This window comes from Syngnathoides biaculeatus, chromosome 10 (genome assembly GCF_019802595.1).
Source record: "Syngnathoides biaculeatus isolate LvHL_M chromosome 10, ASM1980259v1, whole genome shotgun sequence".
In the NCBI taxonomy this organism is placed as follows: domain Eukaryota; kingdom Metazoa; phylum Chordata; class Actinopteri; order Syngnathiformes; family Syngnathidae; genus Syngnathoides; species Syngnathoides biaculeatus.
Genome location: NC_084649.1, coordinates 13,965,839 through 13,984,990, shown reverse-complemented (window position 1 = coordinate 13,984,990; position 19,152 = coordinate 13,965,839). Strand labels below are relative to the sequence as shown.

Below are 19,152 nucleotides of genomic sequence, written 5' to 3'. Positions count from 1 at the left end.
TGGTAGGAAAAGTACAGTAAAATCATACAAGGAAGAAGTAGTAGGACACATAGGATTGAGAAGAGGACAAAGGAATACATGATAATGCAATATAGGTTGAAGGTAGAGGTGGGCAAGGGCAAACAAGAGGCATACATGTATTCCAGAATGGACAATAAAGGAGAACAAGATCTATACAGGTTGGCAAGAGATGGGAAGGATGTGCAGCATCTTAGGGTGATTAAGGATAGAGATGGAAATGTGTTGACTGGTGACAGTTGTTTACTGAATAGATGGAAAAAAATACTTTAAGATGTTGATGAATGAAGAAAATGAGAAAGAAGAGCCAAGTGTGGTGCAGCAAGAAGTGGTAATGATAAAGAGGGAAGTTAAAAATTCACTCAAGAAGATGAAAAATGGAAAGGCATTTGGTCCTGATGACATACAGCAGGAGGTATGGAAGCATCAAGGACAGGTGGCTGTGGAGCTTTTTACCAGCTTGTTCAATTGAATTCTATTGGGTGGGAAGATGGCTGAGGAATGGGGGGGGGGGGGGGAGTGTGCTGGTGCCCATTTTTTAAGAACAATGGTGATGTGCAGAGCTGTGGGAACAGAGGAATAAAGTTGATGGACCACACAATGAAGTTATGGGAAAGAGTAACAGAAGCTAGACTCACGAGAGAAAAGTATTTACAAGTAACAGTATGGTCTCATGACTAAAACAAGTATCACAGATGCATTATTTTCCTTGAGGTTGTTCAGAGAAATACAGAGAATATCAGAAGGAGGTACATTGTGTCTTTGTAGCGCTAGAGAAAGCTTATGACAAAGAACCTAAAGAGGAGCAATGCACTGGATGCAGAGGTTGGGAGTGGCAGAGAAGTATGTTAGACTAGTGCATGACATGTATGAGGGCAGCAGAACAGGGGTGAGGTGTCCTATTTGCAGTGGTGATGGATAGTTTGACAGATGAGGTTAGGCTGGAGTCACCGTGAATGATATTTGCACGACATTGTGACCTGCAGTGAATGGAGGGAGCAGCCGGAGGAACAGTTTGATAGGTAGAGCCATACACTGGAAAGGAGAGGAATGAACATTATCTGGAGTAAGGCGGAGATAATATCTATCTGGAGATATACATTACGTGCATGAATGAGAGGTGTGGAGGGGGGATAGTGAGGCTACAGTGAGAAGAGATAACAAGGGTGGAGTAGTTTAAATACTTGGGGTCAATAATCCATTGCAACAAAGAGTGTGGTAAGGAAGTGAAGAAATGGGCCAAAGCAACCTAGACTGGGTGGAGGAAGGTGTGAGATGTGTGAAGTGACAGAAGAGCCTGCTAGGCTTAAGGGAAATGTTTATAAGAAAGTGGTGAGGCCACCAATAATTTAGATATTGGACACAGTGGCACTGAAGTGATAACAGGAAGCACAGGTGAAGGTGCCATAAATGAAGATGTTAAGGTTTTCTCTACGAGTCACCAGGTTAGATAAGCTAAAAAATGAACTCATCTGAGGTGTAGCCGATGTTAGATGTTTGGGTGACAAGGTTAGAGAGAGCAGACTTTGATGGCTTGGACATGTCCAGACAAGAGCTAGTGAGTATATTGGTAGAAGGATGAAGTTGCCAGGCAAGAGCGCGCAAGGAAGACCAAAGACAAGTTAGGTAGCGCTCATGAGGTAAAACATAAGGGCAGTCGGTGTTAGAGAAGAGGATGCAGGAGATAGGCTTACATGGAAAAGGATGACATGTTGTGCCAATCTCTAATGGAACAAGCCAAAAGGAAAAGAAGACTTCAACTGATCATCATCTTGGATTACTTTTCTCAGCAATAAGACAGGCACCCCACTGCTTGAGTAAACTGTGACTTAAAGAGTTTTGTTAACTCACAGACTTGAGCTTTGACATAGTCCATGTACTGTTGTGCACTTAGCGCCGGCTGACATATGATCCCCTGGGGCTTGGCAGTGGACGGAGGCCGCAGTAAGGGATGCTGGCATGTGCGACTAGTATGAATGGTCAGCACGTAGCGGCATGACTGCGGCTCATCCACTCGGGCGATGTAATCACCCGAACCGTCTTCACACACAAACTGAAGGAGAGAAAGAAAAGAAGCCCATTCACTCATTGCTATCATTAGGTACAGTTGACACAATATCACACCTTGGTGTGTTCTGTGTAAAACGCATAATGAATGTCAGCTGTACTATTTTTGCTTTATGTGGCAATTTTATGGGATCTCTGTGTGGAAGAGACCTACAGTCCACAAGGCGTTTGTTTGTTTTGGATCTCACATTGTGCTGTTCCAAATGAATAATCTGCTGAAAGTTTATTCAAGTCTCACCCGGACTTCAGCCTCCCTGGGATTGCCGTTGATGTCACACTTGGAGCCATTTACATATGTCTGACTATGAAAGCGTTTCAGTCTGTGGTGTTTAGAGGCCTGGAACAAAAACACACAAAACACATAAAACATAATTTTAAAAGTAACTGGTTTGTATTTTCATCAGACAGGAACAGAAATCTAAGGAAGTACCTTTGCAGTTTCATTTCCCCAGTCAAATTCAGACTCATAGTAGCCCAGGAACAGAATGTCCCCTTTAATTTCTGAGTCTGAGAAGTGACAAAAACCTGCCTGAGGAAAAGTCTTGAAAAAAAAAAAAATGCCTAAAGCAAAGCTAACTCTTACCTTCAAGGTGGTACTGTCTGATATGCTGACCATGGCAGAACTCGTATGTCCACCAGTCTTTTGTCTGAGGGAACAATAAAGAGCGAATGTTTTAAGATAAACAACATCCATTGCTATATTGTACTTTTAGAGTAAATGTAAAATTAGATGCCAAATTACTCCACTAGAACTGCTTCTCTGAAGCAATGCATTGAAAGTGAAGGAACCAGAGACTTGTTTGATTAAATACATGTAGAAGCATGACACTGTGCATTTTTTTTTTTTAAATGATTACGTGACAGGACGAAGTCTACAAGGGCCTTCATAGGCTACTGTACAACTTTGCCTAAATCCACAGACACACACACGTGCAAAACAATGCCTCATTATAAAAATAGCAACGAAATCGGTAACTAAACATCATATAGAACAGGAGTAAAATATAGATAGATTAGTTTGTACGGAAGCTAGATAAATAGAACAATATAAGAGGCTTTATATTTGCTAGTGAGCAGTAGTAATACAGAGTAGATGATAGTATGAAATAGTTAATATTAAGTACAAACACTGCAGCATGATCAGTCAGAATTTTCGTCATTCAGTTTGTGACAGTAAAACAGTTACTACTGTAGTAGAAGAGAGCTTCCTGCCAAACATCCATCGAACAATTTTAAGAGTACTGTATTTGTCCTCATTAAGGTCAATGGCCAGCGGAAGCCTATCCCAACCGATTTTGTGCAAGAGGCAATGTACGACCCCAGGACTGGTCACCAACTGATTGCAGGCCTCAAATAAAGATTAGAATTATTAGCACACATTCACAAGTGGACTTGTGGAAATAAAATGTCTATTCAAATATATATAAAATAAAGGCTCCAGCACTCCCACAACCCTTGTGAAGATAAGCGGCTCAGAAAATGGATTGATTGATATTGAAACGAGACCAAAAATAACTTCATAACTTGTTCAACCATCAAATGTGACCTATAACTTGCTAAACTCAAACCATTTAAGAATGGCAAGTTCAAACAAACAAGATAATGTGTGTGTCCACACACACACACACACACACACACACAGATACTACCGATGTGTGTTGAGAATTAAGCAATCGCATTCAAACTCGTGTTAAACAGGAGTCAGCACGCACTTACCACCACCAAAGTGTCTCTGATTAACCCCAACTAAAGTTCAAACTGTAATGGGCTTTTCCTGACATTTTGCAGTCACATCTTACAACACAAGCCAAAGTACACCGAGAACTTCCAGAGAAACAGAGAGAGAGAGATCCTTAGGTAGGAGTAAGGAAAAGGGTACAAAAATAATTTCCAATGCATTAAATAAGCCAAACAATGGGAACACAGTGGAGATAGTCTACATCTGGGGGAGTAAATATGGTACAACAGTGACATGACCAAGGCCTCGGCATTTCTCCACACTTGATAAAGACTAGAAGAAAACTGGTCAGGGAGGGGGCCGAAAGGTGACAGGAACACGGAAGGAACTGATTACATTTCTGACAAGTAAACAAACTCCTGTCTTCTTTACATGTCTGGGTAATGTGGTGAAGTAGCCATATGAAAGCCTTATCTTACAAAGGAAAACATCCAAGCATTGCTACATTTTGAACAAAATATACTTTCAATCACCCAAACGTGAAAAAAAGTGCTATCATCTGAGGATGAACCTTTTGGGCATAATTCCTAAAGGTATGTTTGGCACAAAAACCACAACACTGCTCATCACCAGAAGAACACCTAAACCGCAGTGAAGCATGGTGATGGCAGTTTGGAATGCTTTAGGTTTGTTTTCCTTCATCAAGATTTAAGGCTTAAGTCAAGCTAGAGGGAATTATGAGCAGTTCCAATTCAAATACAAAATCAAGTGTTTGCAGAAAGCTTCAGGCTTCTGCTAGAAGTCAACACAATGTCAGGAAAAGACTACTAGAACATCTGTATACGTCATCCCTGTGCCTGTCAGTTATGGCACCACTGCCATAACTGGGAAGTTTCATAAAAAGTTGAGTCACCGCTTGAATCAACCCAAATTATAACGGCACAACCAATCTGTTCATCACCCTGCATGAACCAAGAACGAGCCTGCTTACAAACAGTAGCACAAACAATTGTTTGTTTGTCATAGTTTAGCCCTGGTGGAGGTCTGTTCTGTACCGAGTCACATTTAGTTGTATATGGTCAATAAAACAAGTCTCACGTTGGCCTTGTGCTTTTGCACAGTTTCGTATATTTCTAAGTGAGTCAAGTTTAATTTTATGCTGCTGTAGTCCTCCATTGCATACTTTGATCTACTTTTGAGTATTATAAGACAATGTGCACCAACCAACACCAGACAGGGGGGCTCTTGCATGGGCCTGAGTAGATCGGGGATGTCAGGCCCTGTGTACCCTTGTGAATCAGGATCTGAGACCGGGTCCTGATGAAAGCGGACCGCCTGGGCTGGAAGGCGACACTCATACAGCTGTTTGTACTTGCTGGACACCATCATGACCTCATCCGTCTTGGTCTAGGGGGAAACAACACAGTGATAGAACTTAACTTTGATCCATGTGACATGTCATTTACATGGACGCCACAATTTTTATTGTATATAAATCTGACGTTTATAATTGAACCAATTGTAGGAATGTGTAAAACAACACTGACTGGGTGTTGAAGGTTTTTGCAGAACGAGCTAAACGTTTGTGTAATTTCAGAAGCAATGTAACTTCTGTTTTCCATGTTTCACTCATTTGCATTATTCACCTTACCACGCAAAATGTATCATATGAGTCACGACTTCTAAATTTCGCTAAAGAGCAAGTACACGTTATAAGTCACATAAGTATTTATTGGCAAACCCCTGTCAAAAAATTTAAAGTAAGATCATTTTTCAAATCCTTAATAGCATTTTTATTACATATTTTTTCATGCTTCTGCCAAATGTGGTGTCAACTGGTCGAGCTGTGCACACATTTTTTTGGGGGGGGACCCACCGCTGGTCAGGTCCCTTGTGATGTTACTCTGACACGCCACGATGGATCTCATTTTCTGTCGCTGACAAAGCTAATGCCGTGAATTCTTGCAATTACAAATGCCTATCAATGTGCTATTTTTATTCCTTTCAATGTGTTTGAACAACTTAAGGAGTGTTTGTTCATTCCAAACTCAGCCCATTATTTTGTAAATGTGGTCTCTTGGAATTCTATAATTATTTTAAGTTCATCAATATTATTTTTGTGTGTTTGGTAATCTTTCCAATGACAGGAATGAAACATTTACACACAAAAAAATCTAAACAATTAATAATGTGATTGAAGTTTGAAACTCAGATTTAACAAAAAAAAAAAAAAAAAAAAAAAGGTCATGCCTAAAATTTTGACCCCTATTGACATTGTATTACAATGTTGACCAGAGGATGGTGCATTTTCACCGGTTTTAGAAAGTCATAACAGGTATTTGTCAGACGAAAATGACACCTACATCAATGGAAACATCTGTAAAAGATTTGTCTCGTAATGGCGGGTCTCATTGAATCGATTAATCTTTGATAATTTTCAACACACATACGTACGAGAAGAAATTTTTAATAGAATTGAGGATGTTCTGTTGTGACAGCTGTCAATTGCAGCTGCTGCGTAGGAAAGTTTTGAAGAACTTCATGTAAAAACGAGTACAGTGTATTCGCACACACTAAAATAGAGGAACAGCAAAGGAAATGAGTCTAAGGAAGCCAATTTTGAGCTTCGGTTTTGTATCGGCCATGTTAGGGTAAGTAACGGTCGCTATGAAAGGTACTTTGAGTTAGCAAGCTAACCATTAGCTCCCTTTAAATCCTCTCACTCACCTGACCCATCATGACGGGATCGGGAAGAATCTGAATCTCATATTTCATCTCGTTCAGTTCTTCCAAGTTTAAGAACGCCGAGACGCAAATAGGGGATAACAACAAAAAAAGGTGCAATCTAGTTCGCCTCCGTACTATATGCGCAGCCATGATTTATCCGTACCGCCTCCCCCGTTCTTCCTTTTCCACCTTCTCTTCTTCTTCGTCGCTGTCTTCTTCTTCTACGCTCATAACGCAACAGCGGTTGAAACGTATTGAGGCGGTTATTAGTGTTATACTGACACTAACGGGTGAATGTTAAAAAAAATAAAATTTAATTTCTATTATTAGTGTTATACTGACACTAATGGGTGAATGTTAAAAAAAAGAAAATTTAATTTCTAAAATGTTTTCAGTCGTAAATTGTGTTTACCAGGCATAAATTATATAGGATGTCTCCATCGCGTAATGTTGTGAATAGTGGGTTTGGATGGAGGTGTAATGTGTACATGATTGCTTTCCCCTTCATCGTGTTATTTCTCGGCGAAAAGGCGACGTTAGATTAAATCTAGTGTTTTATTTATTTACCTCAGCGGGAGGTCGGAAGACAGCGATGCAATTTCCTCAAAGCACATTGGTCAAGAGGGAGGATAAGGTCTTCTACGATTGGCGGACTCGCTTATCAGTCCAAATATGTTATTTGTTACTACATTTCGAGGTGTTAGACTGAGTCGCATCAATCTCAAGAATGTTTAAAGATGATAGGGGTTAATTTCAGATCAATTAAAGGCGGTGTGTGCTTTCAAATCTGGGTCTTTTGTCCCCGCCCACAGAACGAACGTGTTTCAATCATTCCGTTTGAATGCGCACGTGCATAAACTAATAAGCCCCTTTTGGGCTAATTGATTAGTTGTAAGGGTGCTCGTACAATTACCATCTTCGAGCTCCCTGTTGGTGAAAATGCTCCACCACTTGATTTGTGCACCGCTGAGGTGCGGCAGGAGGAAGCCTTCACTGAGCGAACGGACCGCGCCTCGGCGTCCGCATCCATCTACAGGAGCACTGAGGGGGAGGAGGAGGAGGGTCCATTTAAGAGGGGTGGGAGTGGGGGGGGGGGCTCCTTGCAGACAGCCTACAGGGTAACCGATTGCGATGGGCCTTTGAATTGAGGTGAGCTTTAATATAGATATAGTGAGCGTTAATATAGAGAGAAACGGCATGGTTTGAAATAGCCTAACGCCTGAGTGTCTTGTTATGATTCCCGGGGGAAAAAGAAACGGTTTTATTTTATTTTATTTTTTTAATCTCTGCGTTGTCTTGTTGATGAATGCAAAAAGGCCCGGTGCGGTCGATCTTAGTGTTCACTTGTCACATACATGAATGACACAGCACGTGCGGTATAAACGACTACGTACCAATTTAATATTCCGTAATATAACGACGCACATCTCCATGCGGTTTCTATTGTCCATAAATGAGCAGCTATGCCCCCTGCCTGTTTCTCCTCCATGTTTGCCTGCCTAATTAAAACACCGTTATAGACGAAGAATGGTTATGATATGTCCATCTCGTTTTGGGAATCTCTCAGCTTCCCATATAACATGAGCAAGCATATAATAACATTTTATTATCATCATCCATTGTCTTTTCAAAGCTAACAATCCCTCAGTATGGTCATGTTAGAAACAACTCTCAGCAGAATGTACTGCTTGAAACCAAAGCCACAGTAATAAATATTGTCATGTTCATACATCGTGGCCTCACAATGTCGAATGGTCAACACGTCTGCTTCACCGTTTGAAGGTTACAGGTTCAAATCCCTGCTCAATGTTTGGTGTTTGCATGTTCTCCACGTGCTTGCTTGGCTTTTCTACGGGAAGTCCAGCTTCCTCGCACATTTCCAAAACATGCATTTAAGGTTTATTGAAAAGTATGAATGTGGAAAAGTTCTTTACCTAAATGTGCCCAGTGATTAGCTGGCGACAGTCCAGGCTGTAGCCCGCCTCTCATCCAAAGTCAGCTGGGTGGGTTCCAGCTCACATGCGACCATAATGAGGACAAGCAATGGGGGAATAATACATAAATACTGTTATTTCAGAATAGCTTTGGGGACACACACCAGACACCATCAAGGTGGACAATTCCACTGGGTGATCACCCTGAGTATTTCTTCAGAGTACTGTACCGAGAAAAAAACAAAACAAACACAAACAACGAGAGAATACTTGACACAGGAAAGTCTAACGTGAGAATCAAATACTAAATCTACAAAACTGTGGGTTAGATGTGATAACAGAACCACTGTGCTGCCCAATATTAAAATCATCAAGTAAAAATGGAAATGTTTGAGGAAGCCTAGTGGGGACGAGTGGTTAGTACATCTGTCTTACAGTTCTCAGGACCTGAGTTCAAGTCTGGCCTCGCCTATGTGTAATTTGAGTTTGAATGTCTATGTGCCCTGCGAATGGCTGGCAACCAGTTCGGGGAGGACCCCGCCTCCTGCCCTTTGACAGCTGGGATAGGCTCCAGCACTCCCTGTGACCCTTGTGAGGATAAGTGACAAAAAAAATGGATGGATGGATGAATGGATATACTCTCCTTTCATGTGCGGGTTTTCCGGTTTCCTCCCACATCCCCAAAACATGCACACTAGGTTAATGAAAGACTAAATTCCTCGTGTGAACAGTTGTTTGTTTATATGTGCCCTGCGATTGGCTGGCGACCAGTTCAGGGTGCAGCCCGGCCCTCGGCCCAAAACAAGTGGGATAGGCTCCACCATACCCGCAAGCCGAGTAAGGATAAGCGGTGTAGAAAATGGATGGATGGAAATGGTTGATAAGTACATTTGGTTTGAAGTTCAAGTGCTGGACTTTTTCTTTTTTACTAGATTCTGCAGGTGTACCTAAATCTCATGGCCAGTGAGTGTCCAGAAGAGTATTGGGGTCCATGTATGAGCTCAACAAGGTGTGTCTAATTATTGATTGATTGAATGCTTTTCTTGCATGGAGACCATCTGAAACTAATGAATAGAGCAGTGAACATGTGAAGAAAACAAGTTGTAAATACGTGTTTCCTTTTTATAATGCGGACATTCACTCACTCCTTGTTTAGTTAAAAATTGAAAACCAGTTCACAGAATTCTCAAAGAATCCCACTCGTGGTTTATTCTCAGCTGCATGAAGTTTGTTTGTTTGTTTGCTTAATCAATCTGGTCAAAGCCATACAAAAACCACAGTTTCTAGTTCTTCTGGCAGTATATTGCTCACAGCCTTGTAAAATGTTCCTGGAAGTGGTTCGGAGGAATAACGGTCTGAATCCGTGCAGTTGATTTCACTGTAAATATTTGAATGAGGTTAATTTGCTTTCAAAAGAATTTCTCAAACATAGCTGCCATACAGATTTTAAAGGTTGCTTATTTCAGAGTGAAAAGTGAGTGAAAGAACGTGGACTTAGTGTTAAAGTGTCAATGCCATTTCAAAAAAAGGACCTTGGTTCTGTCTTACGAGTGTCCAGAAAAGGCCCCTGTCATAGTTACTTCTGTTTGACCCAGTTTTGTATCACCCCTTCTGATTGGTTGTTTCCGTGTGAGAGCACGTGTTATGGAAACGGCGCTTGCTAAGGCGCACAGGAGATCTTCTCTATGTTGGGTTCATTAGATATAAAGTTATCCCATATTTGCTCTCTTGGTTGTTTTCAATGCTTCATTGCTTATGTGATGCGATGCAATCGAGAGACCCGTTGGGTGCCACGGAAACTTTGCTATGATGTGCTTAAACCAGGGCTCAGCAACCTTTTTGAGGCTGAGGGCTACTTCGTGAGCACCGATCATATGAAGGGCTACGTGACCTGTTTGCAGCAAATTTCAGACTCCGTTTATTACACGTACATAAAATATTTTTGTTTTAATTTATTGTAGTAAATGACATTACAGGTATTTTTAAAAAATTAATTCACGTAAGCAAGTCAGATTCAGAATTGAAAGCACAAATAATAGTAACAATTTCTGGCCTATGGTATTTTTAAAACATGCCTCGCGGGCACCTTATATGGTCCTCGTGGGCTACCATTCGCCCGCGGGCACCGCGTTGGTGACCCCTGGATGCAATCAAGTTACAATGGGTGGTGTCGAAATACCAGACAGTGATGCAGAAGACAACATAAAGGCTGACAATCTCGAGAGGATGGTGACAACATCGCAAAGACTCAGATGGAGTATTTATGTCCCAGTTGCTTTGTTTGTCACATTTGCTTTGTTGTGATGCGGACCATGCTAAGGAATAAAGTGGAGATGTGATTAGAACGGGTTGGCGATTGTGAAAGAGACAAATCCCATGTTGTCCTCGTGAGCCAGAAGTTCCTCTTGTCTTCCTTCCTTGAGAAATTCAACTTTAAATGTCATAGGCTGCTTAAACCTGACACTCTAGTGACATAGATAAGCTTGAGAAATCCAAATAATCTGATTTCAGGCCTCTCGGCATCCTGAGTTCTACACCACCGTCCTCTGGGGTTTAATGAATTGCCACTGGTCTGATACGCTCAAATGTACTTTTTTTTTTTTTTTTTTTTTAATTTAAACCCTTAACACTTTGATTGATTTGGTGAGAATGAAGTACCAACAACTGGAACAGGGCAATTCTTTTAAGATCAAATTCAAACTGCGCTCATCAGGTGTTAGGATGCGCTCCCTGAGGAAGACGGTGGTGTTCGGCATCCTGGCGTCAGCGGTACTGGTACTGGCTCTCATGCACACGTGGCCCACCCGGGCCTACACCACAATAGAGGTCTGGCAGCGACCAGGCCTCCTGGCAGAGAGAACTCTGGAGGACCGTCTCCCGGAACCTGATCCCCAGTTGAGTACCATCCCCTTCCGGGTCCGCGACAGTGTGGCAGGGTAAGAGTTCGAAGTTTCCCCACCCCTCCACCCCCTTCCTCGACTACACCCCAAAACCCTCACATCAACTCATCTGAATCTTCTGTGGTGACTTCGGCAGCTTGTTGGCGCACAACGGATGCGTTTGTGAGAGCAAAGGGGTGAACCTTCCCTTCTTCCAAATCTTATCGTCACGGGTGTTAGCTCGCCCGCTGCACACGGCCTTCAAGCCCGCCGAGCTGGAGGAGGTGAAGAGGAGACGGGACAAAGAGTTCAAGAACCTCCAGAAAAGGTGCGACAGCGGAAAATGCTATCTGTGATTATTATAAAGGGTTCCCACCGTAGTTCTGCGCAAGAAAAGTTCATTTAGATTGGTTTAAACCACCAATGTGTGGCAATCTGTTCTTTGAATTTAAGAGGACATCGTACAAAACCTTTGATTAAAATCTCCATCATTGAAGCTATTTTTCAGAAACTTGAATATTACCACGCGGCGACAGAGTCGACAAAAATGGTCAGCTGGTCCCAAAAAACATGGACATGCTCCACGGAAAAAAATGTATATGTGGGTGGGATTTAAAAAGTAAAATACAATTAAGACTTTGTTGAAGCTCATTTTGCTTTAATGGCATTAAATAATGTCGCGTGCTTTTTGGTAGGCGTCTTATCAGGAAAGCACATGTTGGCGTGACAACATTTAACCAGTCTCCCTTTCAAAAGGCACTCCATTAATAAAACAAAAATTGATGAAGGCTCCAGTTTGCTTCTGTATATGCTCGCAATATCATTTTAGACGTGTCTTTTGAAGGTACTTAAAGTTGTTGTTTTGTTTTTTCTGTATGTTAGGTTACAGACATCAGCAGATGTGCTCATTATTGCAGAAGCAAACAACCCGTTACAGTATCCGACACAGGGGGTGGAGGTGCGGCCCCTAAAAACAATCATCATCCCAGGTATGTAGCCTGAGTAAAAACACATTAACGAAACAAAAAAAATCTTTTTGGGCGGGGCTGGAATGGATGAATGGCATTTTTCATTAGGAGAAAAACAATTAAGGCAATAATAAATAAATAAACAAGGCAAATGTTTTGAGTTTCGAGCGTGGTCGTGGAATTAATTCAACTCTTATGTTGAGACATACGAGTGGTTTTAGTTAAAGAGGAAGGCCACTCATTGAAAAGACCAATGTATCAGATAGGCCATGTCATTGGTACTATAACTTTAAAAGAAAGAGAGATTTTCATCAGATCGGCGGCACGGTGGGTCAGCTGGTAAAGCGTTGGCCTCACAGTTCTGAGGTCCCCGGTTCAATCCCGGACCCGCCTGTGTGGAGTTTGCGTGTTCTCCCCATCCCTGCGTGGGTTTCCTCTCGGCACTCCGGTTTCCTCCCACATTCCAAAAACATGCAACATTAATTGGACACTCTAAATTGCCCCGAGGTGTGATTGTGTGTGCGGCTGTTTGTCTCCATGTGCCCTGCGATTGGCTGGCAACCAGTTCAGGGTGGAGCCCGCCTCCTGCCCGTGAACAGCTCGGATAGGCTCCAGCACTCCCGGCGACCCTCGTAAGGATAAGCGGCGAAGAAACTGGAAATATCATTTAAGGTTGTTTTATCGGCAATTTTGAATGTTCCCGGTCGCTGACATTTTGGCGAGTCACATGACCTACGTGCATGGATGTGACGTTTCATGTGCTCAACCTGAGGCCCGGTTACATTCCTACACAGTTATTGTCAGCGCTGATTTCTCAGATTTATGCTCATCTGATGAAGAAATAGAAGTATCGGGAGGATGGAGGAATACTTTGGATGGGAATGACACAGAGTCTGACTACTTGGAGGCCTACACCCGGGATCGGCGCCGGCCCTCGGAGCTCGCTCGGCGCCGGCTGCCGGAGCTCCGGGGGCCTTTGTTAACGCACTTATGTGCCGCGCGTAGGCCTTCGAGTACTCCGTGTCATTCCCTTCCGAAGAACCATCCCAATCTTCAACATTATTGACAGCCAATGGTTCAAATCTGTATGGACGTATTCTTCCGTCTTCCTGATCAGCCAGTACTTGTATTTCTTCATCAGATGAGGATAAATCTGAGAAATCAGTGCTGGCCATAACTGTGTGGGAATGTAACCGAGCCACAGGTTGAGCACATGACATGTCACAAACGCGCACGTAGGTCACGTGACTTGCCAAAATGTCAGTGACCGGGAACATTGAAATTTGCTGATATAAGAAACCTTAAATGATATCTGATGAAAATCTATATTTTAAAGTTATAGTACCAATGACATGACCCATCTGAAATATTATTTTCAATGAGAGGCCTTCCCCTTTCATCGAAACTATTTATTTATCCATGCCTGAGCTGAAGAGTATTAAAAAAAAGCTCAATCAGTTCTGTAAGATTAACTTGACTCTACATTGCTGAACTCCAGAATTTTTTTCTGAACCTTGAGATTCCACTGAAAGTACTTTTTTTTTTGTTTGTTTGTTTTTTTTAAACCCCAAAAGACAGTTCCTTAACACCGAACACAAAAAGTCTAAGTGGAAAAGTGAAGCATCAAAGTGGTCCTTCATTGGGTTATGCCCGTCTAATTTTAATCCACATCAGTTGATTGAAAGTTGAGTGGAAGTCTCAAAATCCTCATGATTATTTCAGGACTGGCGTTACAGGATCTTCCGAAAGACCGCCACTCTGTGAGTGTTTAACTTTTGTCTTTTTTTTTTCTTTTTTTAAATCAAATTTTAGCCATTCTGTCGTGGGTTTTTTTTTTTTCTGAAGATAAATCTCACCGCCACCCTGGGGACGTTGAACGTCGCCGCCGAGGTGGACGGGGTTCAAATCCGAGGCGACGGCGAGATGTGCATGTCCCTGTCGAGTGCCGCCCTGACCAAGCTGAACCGACAGTTGCAGTTCGTCACGTACACCAACACGCTGTTCCATCCCAACACTGCCGACACAGGTCAGCCTTTGGTCAGACATCTGCCTACACAGGAAGTTTCATCATTTGTCTACTTGTATCCTGTCGTCAATGTTTTTTTTTTTTTTTTTTTTTGCTGCAGTCCGTAGATACTCCAGTAAAATAGTGTAGACTTCACTCTGAACTGGTTGCCAGCTAATCGCAGGGCACACTCAAAACAAAGGATTTGCAGTCCTAATCACACCCGAGGGCAATTCAGAGTGCTTTGCGTTGTGCTTTTCAGTGCACCTCGAGACCGAGGGCCATCAAGCCAACTTCATCATCAAGATCCGTCACAATGTGACGCCAAAACTCTACAACACGGGAACTGAAGAAGGTATGCCACAGAATTAGGCTTTTTTTCTCCCCTTCTTCTTCACGGAACAAACATTTAATTTTCCTGCATCTTCCTTCTCTTCAGAGTATAACATCAGTGCTCTGGTTACCATAGCGACAAAGACTTTCCTGCGTTACGACAAGCTTCAGAATCTCATCGACAGCGTGAGGAAATACTACCCGACCGTCACGATTGTCATTGCGGATGATAGTCAAAATCCCCGAAGCATCTCTGGGCCTTACATTGAACATTACATCATGCCTTTTGGAAAGGTGAGGAAGTGAGACGGAATATTCTCCCAACAACACACAAACAACTCAAAACACTTGTATGTCAAATCATCTTTCAACAATGAAATGAATTGAAACGTCATCAATCTGTTCCACCCCTCCTCCCCAAAATAAATACAAATAAACTCGCTATCTGCACAAATGGTGCTTGTTGCGAAGTGAGTTCAGTCAAAAAAATGAAACGAAAACCCCATAAGTCGGGTCACGAGTTTACCTGAAGTTTGACAGGTGGAGCTCAAGCTTGGTGCGGTGTGTCCTCTAGGGCTGGTTTGCCGGTCGGAACCTGGCCGTTTCCCAGGTGACCACCAAGTATGTGCTTTGGGTGGATGATGACTTCATCTTCACCAGCAAGACCAAGGTGGAGAAGCTTGTGGATGTTTTGGAGAGGACCACTTTGGACCTGGTGAGGAATACACAAGCATACTGCATACATAGAGCCCGCTTTGAGCACTAGAGCCTTGAATACAATAGAACTTTATTGTCACTGTCATAGGAACAATTAAAATCAGATCTCACAGTTGGTCGAATGAGAGGCATTACATCTGCCACATCCAATATGGCCGACACACTGACTTACAGCAGCAACCGGCTAAGCACATAATTGACCCCTCCGTACAGGGCACTTAACAGGGCCTCCTGTGGTCACGTCACCCCACTGTTGCTAACCTCAGACAAACATTAGACAAAATGGCGTCGCAGGAAGAAAAGTCGAGACCGAAATTTTCCGATTTACCAGCTGATTTTTCACTCGCATTCTTACCGAATAGTGAAATATCGTTGAAGAGCAGACAGCAGGGCTTCAAGTATTTCAGCGAGGGGTATTTCAATGGTATTTCCATGCATATCGACGGAGAAACCGTTGATATTAGCGCGAGATCTTTCCGGAGTCAGAGAAAGACCGAGAAGCCACATAATATAATATATTATAACCCAAAGACGAATTCGTCATTGACAGTTTCCTATTTTCGTGTTACCTATTACACTTGTGTGCAGAATCTGTATGAATCTGTGTGAACCGCGGTATGAAGGAAAAGAAGAAGGCGAGGCTTGATTTACGAGTTGTTTCTCTCGTTTTCTTTGTGTAACGTCATGCACTCCCCTCAATAATTATTCTTGAATTAGTCCCGACCGAGTACGACAATCACTACTTTAGTGTCCTCAAACATCCTTCCTTCAGTCTTGGTGTCTCGGTGCGCGTCGAAGGCTTTTAGGACTCGCTAGTCCGGTTTAGCTTAGCTCGCTAGCCGCCAACAAAGGGACACATTTGTGCAGTCAGGTCATCGGAAAATATCGCTCAACACAGATCAAGTGTGTCAATCATTCACACGTAGCTTTGTTATGCAAGCGAAGAACTGCTAATTCATTTATATGAGACATGGATTGAAAATCAAATTTAGGGTTTACCTTCGTGCAAACATATCTGTTCCGGTTGATGGATTCAGTTGATCATGCGGTCTTCCACAAAGTTTGATCCATCGAAGACATTTTTCGTACTCGGTCTTTGGTTTTGGAAAGGGTACAAATTGAACTCCACCAACTAGCCTTTCAGGATACCTGTCGTCACTATTACAAAGTCCTTGACTACACCTCTTAACCATATTTTTTGTTAAATAACCCAAATACACGATAAAACGCTAACAAAAGCTCTACTGAACCATGCGACTTTGTCCGAGATTATGGCGGACGACAACAAGGGGTGTGGTTTAGGCAGATCTCTGGCCTCTGATTGGTCAGCGACGCGGCCTACGCAATTTCTACGGAAGGGTCAATTACTTAGTGGACTTTACTGACCTTTACCAGTGTTCCTGGTGAGTCACTTAGGAGATTGCGTTTTTGTTTCCAGGTGGGGGGCGTAGTGCGAGAGGTCACAGGGTATACCACCAGCTACAGGCAGACCATATCCACTGAGCCCGGGGAGGAGGACGGGGACTGTTTGCACTTGAGGCGAGGGTTCTATCACGTCCTCCAAGGCTTCCCCAACTGTGTGGTGACTGACGGCGTGGTTAACTTCTTCCTGGCTCGGACTGACAAAGTCCAGCAGGTCGGCTTTGACCCGCGCCTCAATAGAGTGGGTCACCTGGGTGAGTACAAAAAACACTTTTGTTTCGTAAAATATAGCAATAGCTCGAGGACATTGCGGGATGTTTGTATACGATGGGTACCAAGATACTTTGGGGTTGGTAGAACGTGACTGACAACTGCTAACCTTAAGCGAAAAAATTTCAAAAGCTTGTTATGTCTGGGGTTGTGCTCCCAGAAATAGACTTAAAAATATCATTTTAAAAACATTTCCTTATATACATCAGTTCATCTGTTATTCAGTTAATTGTTATATGCATACTCAATATGTAAGATGTTAGTAATACATCATCTTCTAATAATATGATAGTTAATTCATAATTCTACAAGAATATAGCGGACTTGACTGGTGGAAAGTACAAATTTGGTATTTACTCACCAAATCCCGTCTAGTTTTTTTAATTCAATTTCTCAAAAAATAGGACTTTTGTAATAAGTGATTAAAATTTTTCTCTTCTTTTTTTAAATAAAAACATGTTTCTCTTAAAATTAGGCTTCTTTCACACAAAAATATTTTACACTCTATTGTGAAGTTTCTCAGCAAGGCACTAATACTCCTATCATTACTTAAAATTTTATCAAAATGCAAAATCTTTTTTTTTTCTGTTTTTCAGATGTTTGAATGCGTGCATGTATAAATGTCTTGTAATAATAATACGAGCTAAGCGTGTCAGTGCCTGAAATGATATAAACACATACAGTATCTTTAAAATAACAAAATAATTAGTTTGTCAGGGCAGACTTTTGGCTATATTTCTATCATCAAAATATAAGCCTGGAAGGCATTCTGTATTAAATCTAAACTTTTATGGCCGTCACTAGTTTTCCTCTGACCAACCAATCAGAGGAAGACTGAGGCGAATTTGAAATGTGATTGGTTAAAGAAACAGCTCCATTGTTAATATGTGGTTTGTTCCACCAGTCAGCGACACCGTTTTGGAAATTACTGAACACGAGAAATTTACAAAGCAACACACAGAGGCTAAAATTAAATTGGACAAGAGATTTTTTTTTTTTAACGTCTGCATTTATGCGCGATGCAGTCAAGAAAAAAAAATAATTCCGAAATTAAAGTAAGTTTGGAATACTGCAAATGAATAGTTTCCTGGAAGAAGTTGTATGTATTAAAAGCGGGTCAGTCCTCATCAGGGTCACAACTGTTAAGATCTCACCACATATCCAAAGAGTTCACCGTGCGCGTTTGTTTGCAGAGTTTTTCATCGATGGCCTGGGATCCCTCCATGTGGGCTCTTGTGACGATGTCGTCGTCAGTCACGCCAGCAAAATCAAGTTCCCCTGGGCCAGCCAATCGGAAAGCGACAAGGCCTACGCCAAGTTTCGCTACCCGCCGGCCTCCTCCGATGTGTCGCAGAGCAAATTTGGCCTCCTTTACTTCAAGAACAGATTTCAGTGTTTGACTCGGGGTGATTAGCTTGCTTTCTACGTACACCCTGGCTTGCCAAAGAGGACATGAATTTGAGAAGGATGCTATTTCAGATTTTTTTTTTTTTTTTGGGGGGGGGGGTTCCCATGGAACGTGCATTTTCCAGTACAAACCAAACAGTATAAACATGTCTTTTTGTTTACAAAAAAAACCCCAAGATGTGTTTTGGACATTTGTGAATTTCAACGGTCCACATTTGCCCTCCCACAAAGTGACAATTGTGTAAATACACTACATAGAGGGAGGCTCCCTGTTGCAAACTTGGTATTTAATATTGTGACCATTTTATTGGCTTTTAAGTGTTTTGCTAAACTTCATAATACGGTATTGAATTTTTTTTTTTTTTAAATCAGAAAAATGTGTAAAGAATAAGGTTTTTGTTTCTATCATCGTTCCTGCCTAAAAATGTCTGCAAACTGATCTGATCTGTGATGGTGTGTGTGCATGTGTCATGAAATCCATTCTTGTCTTTCTACAATCGTGATAAAATGAGCAATAGTTCCATTTCACAGTTTCGTACAGTACATTTTCGTTCATATCTCAGAAACAACACTTCGTGTTTTGCTTGCTGCTGTTGTGTGAATGCAAAATGGGTTCCTCATCCTGGCACTTACGCTCACAGATCCCTCTGATGTATCGAAACAGCCCAATGAGGCTCTCGCTGGTGGCATTAATGGTAAAAACGGCTTGAGTGACAAAGAAGGAGCG

The 19,152-nt window shown here is 42.1% G+C and overlaps 2 protein-coding genes across 13 annotated transcripts in view; one reads left to right on the top strand and one right to left on the bottom strand.

Moving 5' to 3' along the window:
* The window catches only part of os9 (OS9 endoplasmic reticulum lectin), a 20,535-nt gene extending 12,984 nt beyond the window's left edge, over positions 1-7,551 (bottom strand). For 2 of the 7 annotated variants that reach the window (XM_061831880.1, XM_061831883.1), the window contains exons 1-6: positions 6,491-6,728; positions 4,988-5,170; positions 2,669-2,732; positions 2,516-2,592; positions 2,324-2,422; positions 1,870-2,071 (exon numbers count right to left, since the gene is read on the bottom strand). In XM_061831880.1, the coding sequence (XP_061687864.1) occupies positions 1,870-2,071; positions 2,324-2,422; positions 2,516-2,592; positions 2,669-2,732; positions 4,988-5,170; positions 6,491-6,640 (775 nt within the window). In that variant the 5' untranslated portion in view covers positions 6,641-6,728. Of the gene's footprint in view, positions 1-1,869; positions 2,072-2,323; positions 2,423-2,515; positions 2,593-2,668; positions 2,733-4,987; positions 5,171-6,490; positions 6,759-7,057; positions 7,261-7,403 lie in introns of those variants that run through there. The other 5 variants (XM_061831884.1, XM_061831885.1, XM_061831886.1 and 2 more) reach the window with 5 other exon arrangements.
* b4galnt1b (beta-1,4-N-acetyl-galactosaminyl transferase 1b) overlaps positions 1-19,152 on the top strand; it is a 26,161-nt gene extending 7,009 nt beyond the window's left edge. The window contains exons 1-13 of one of the 6 annotated variants that reach the window (XM_061831887.1): positions 7,541-7,639; positions 9,357-9,433; positions 10,936-10,994; positions 11,138-11,360; positions 11,461-11,631; positions 12,186-12,292; positions 13,994-14,031; positions 14,117-14,297; positions 14,539-14,631; positions 14,716-14,903; positions 15,184-15,324; positions 16,765-17,002; positions 18,212-19,152. In XM_061831887.1, coding sequence (XP_061687871.1) covers positions 11,146-11,360; positions 11,461-11,631; positions 12,186-12,292; positions 13,994-14,031; positions 14,117-14,297; positions 14,539-14,631; positions 14,716-14,903; positions 15,184-15,324; positions 16,765-17,002; positions 18,212-18,432 — 1,593 coding nt within the window. In that variant the 5' untranslated portion in view covers positions 7,541-7,639; positions 9,357-9,433; positions 10,936-10,994; positions 11,138-11,145 and the 3' untranslated portion in view covers positions 18,433-19,152. Of the gene's footprint in view, positions 1-7,540; positions 7,640-9,356; positions 9,434-10,767; positions 10,995-11,137; positions 11,361-11,460; positions 11,632-12,185; positions 12,293-13,993; positions 14,032-14,116; positions 14,298-14,538; positions 14,632-14,715; positions 14,904-15,183; positions 15,325-16,764; positions 17,003-18,211 lie in introns of those variants that run through there. The other 5 variants (XM_061831889.1, XM_061831890.1, XM_061831892.1 and 2 more) reach the window with 5 other exon arrangements.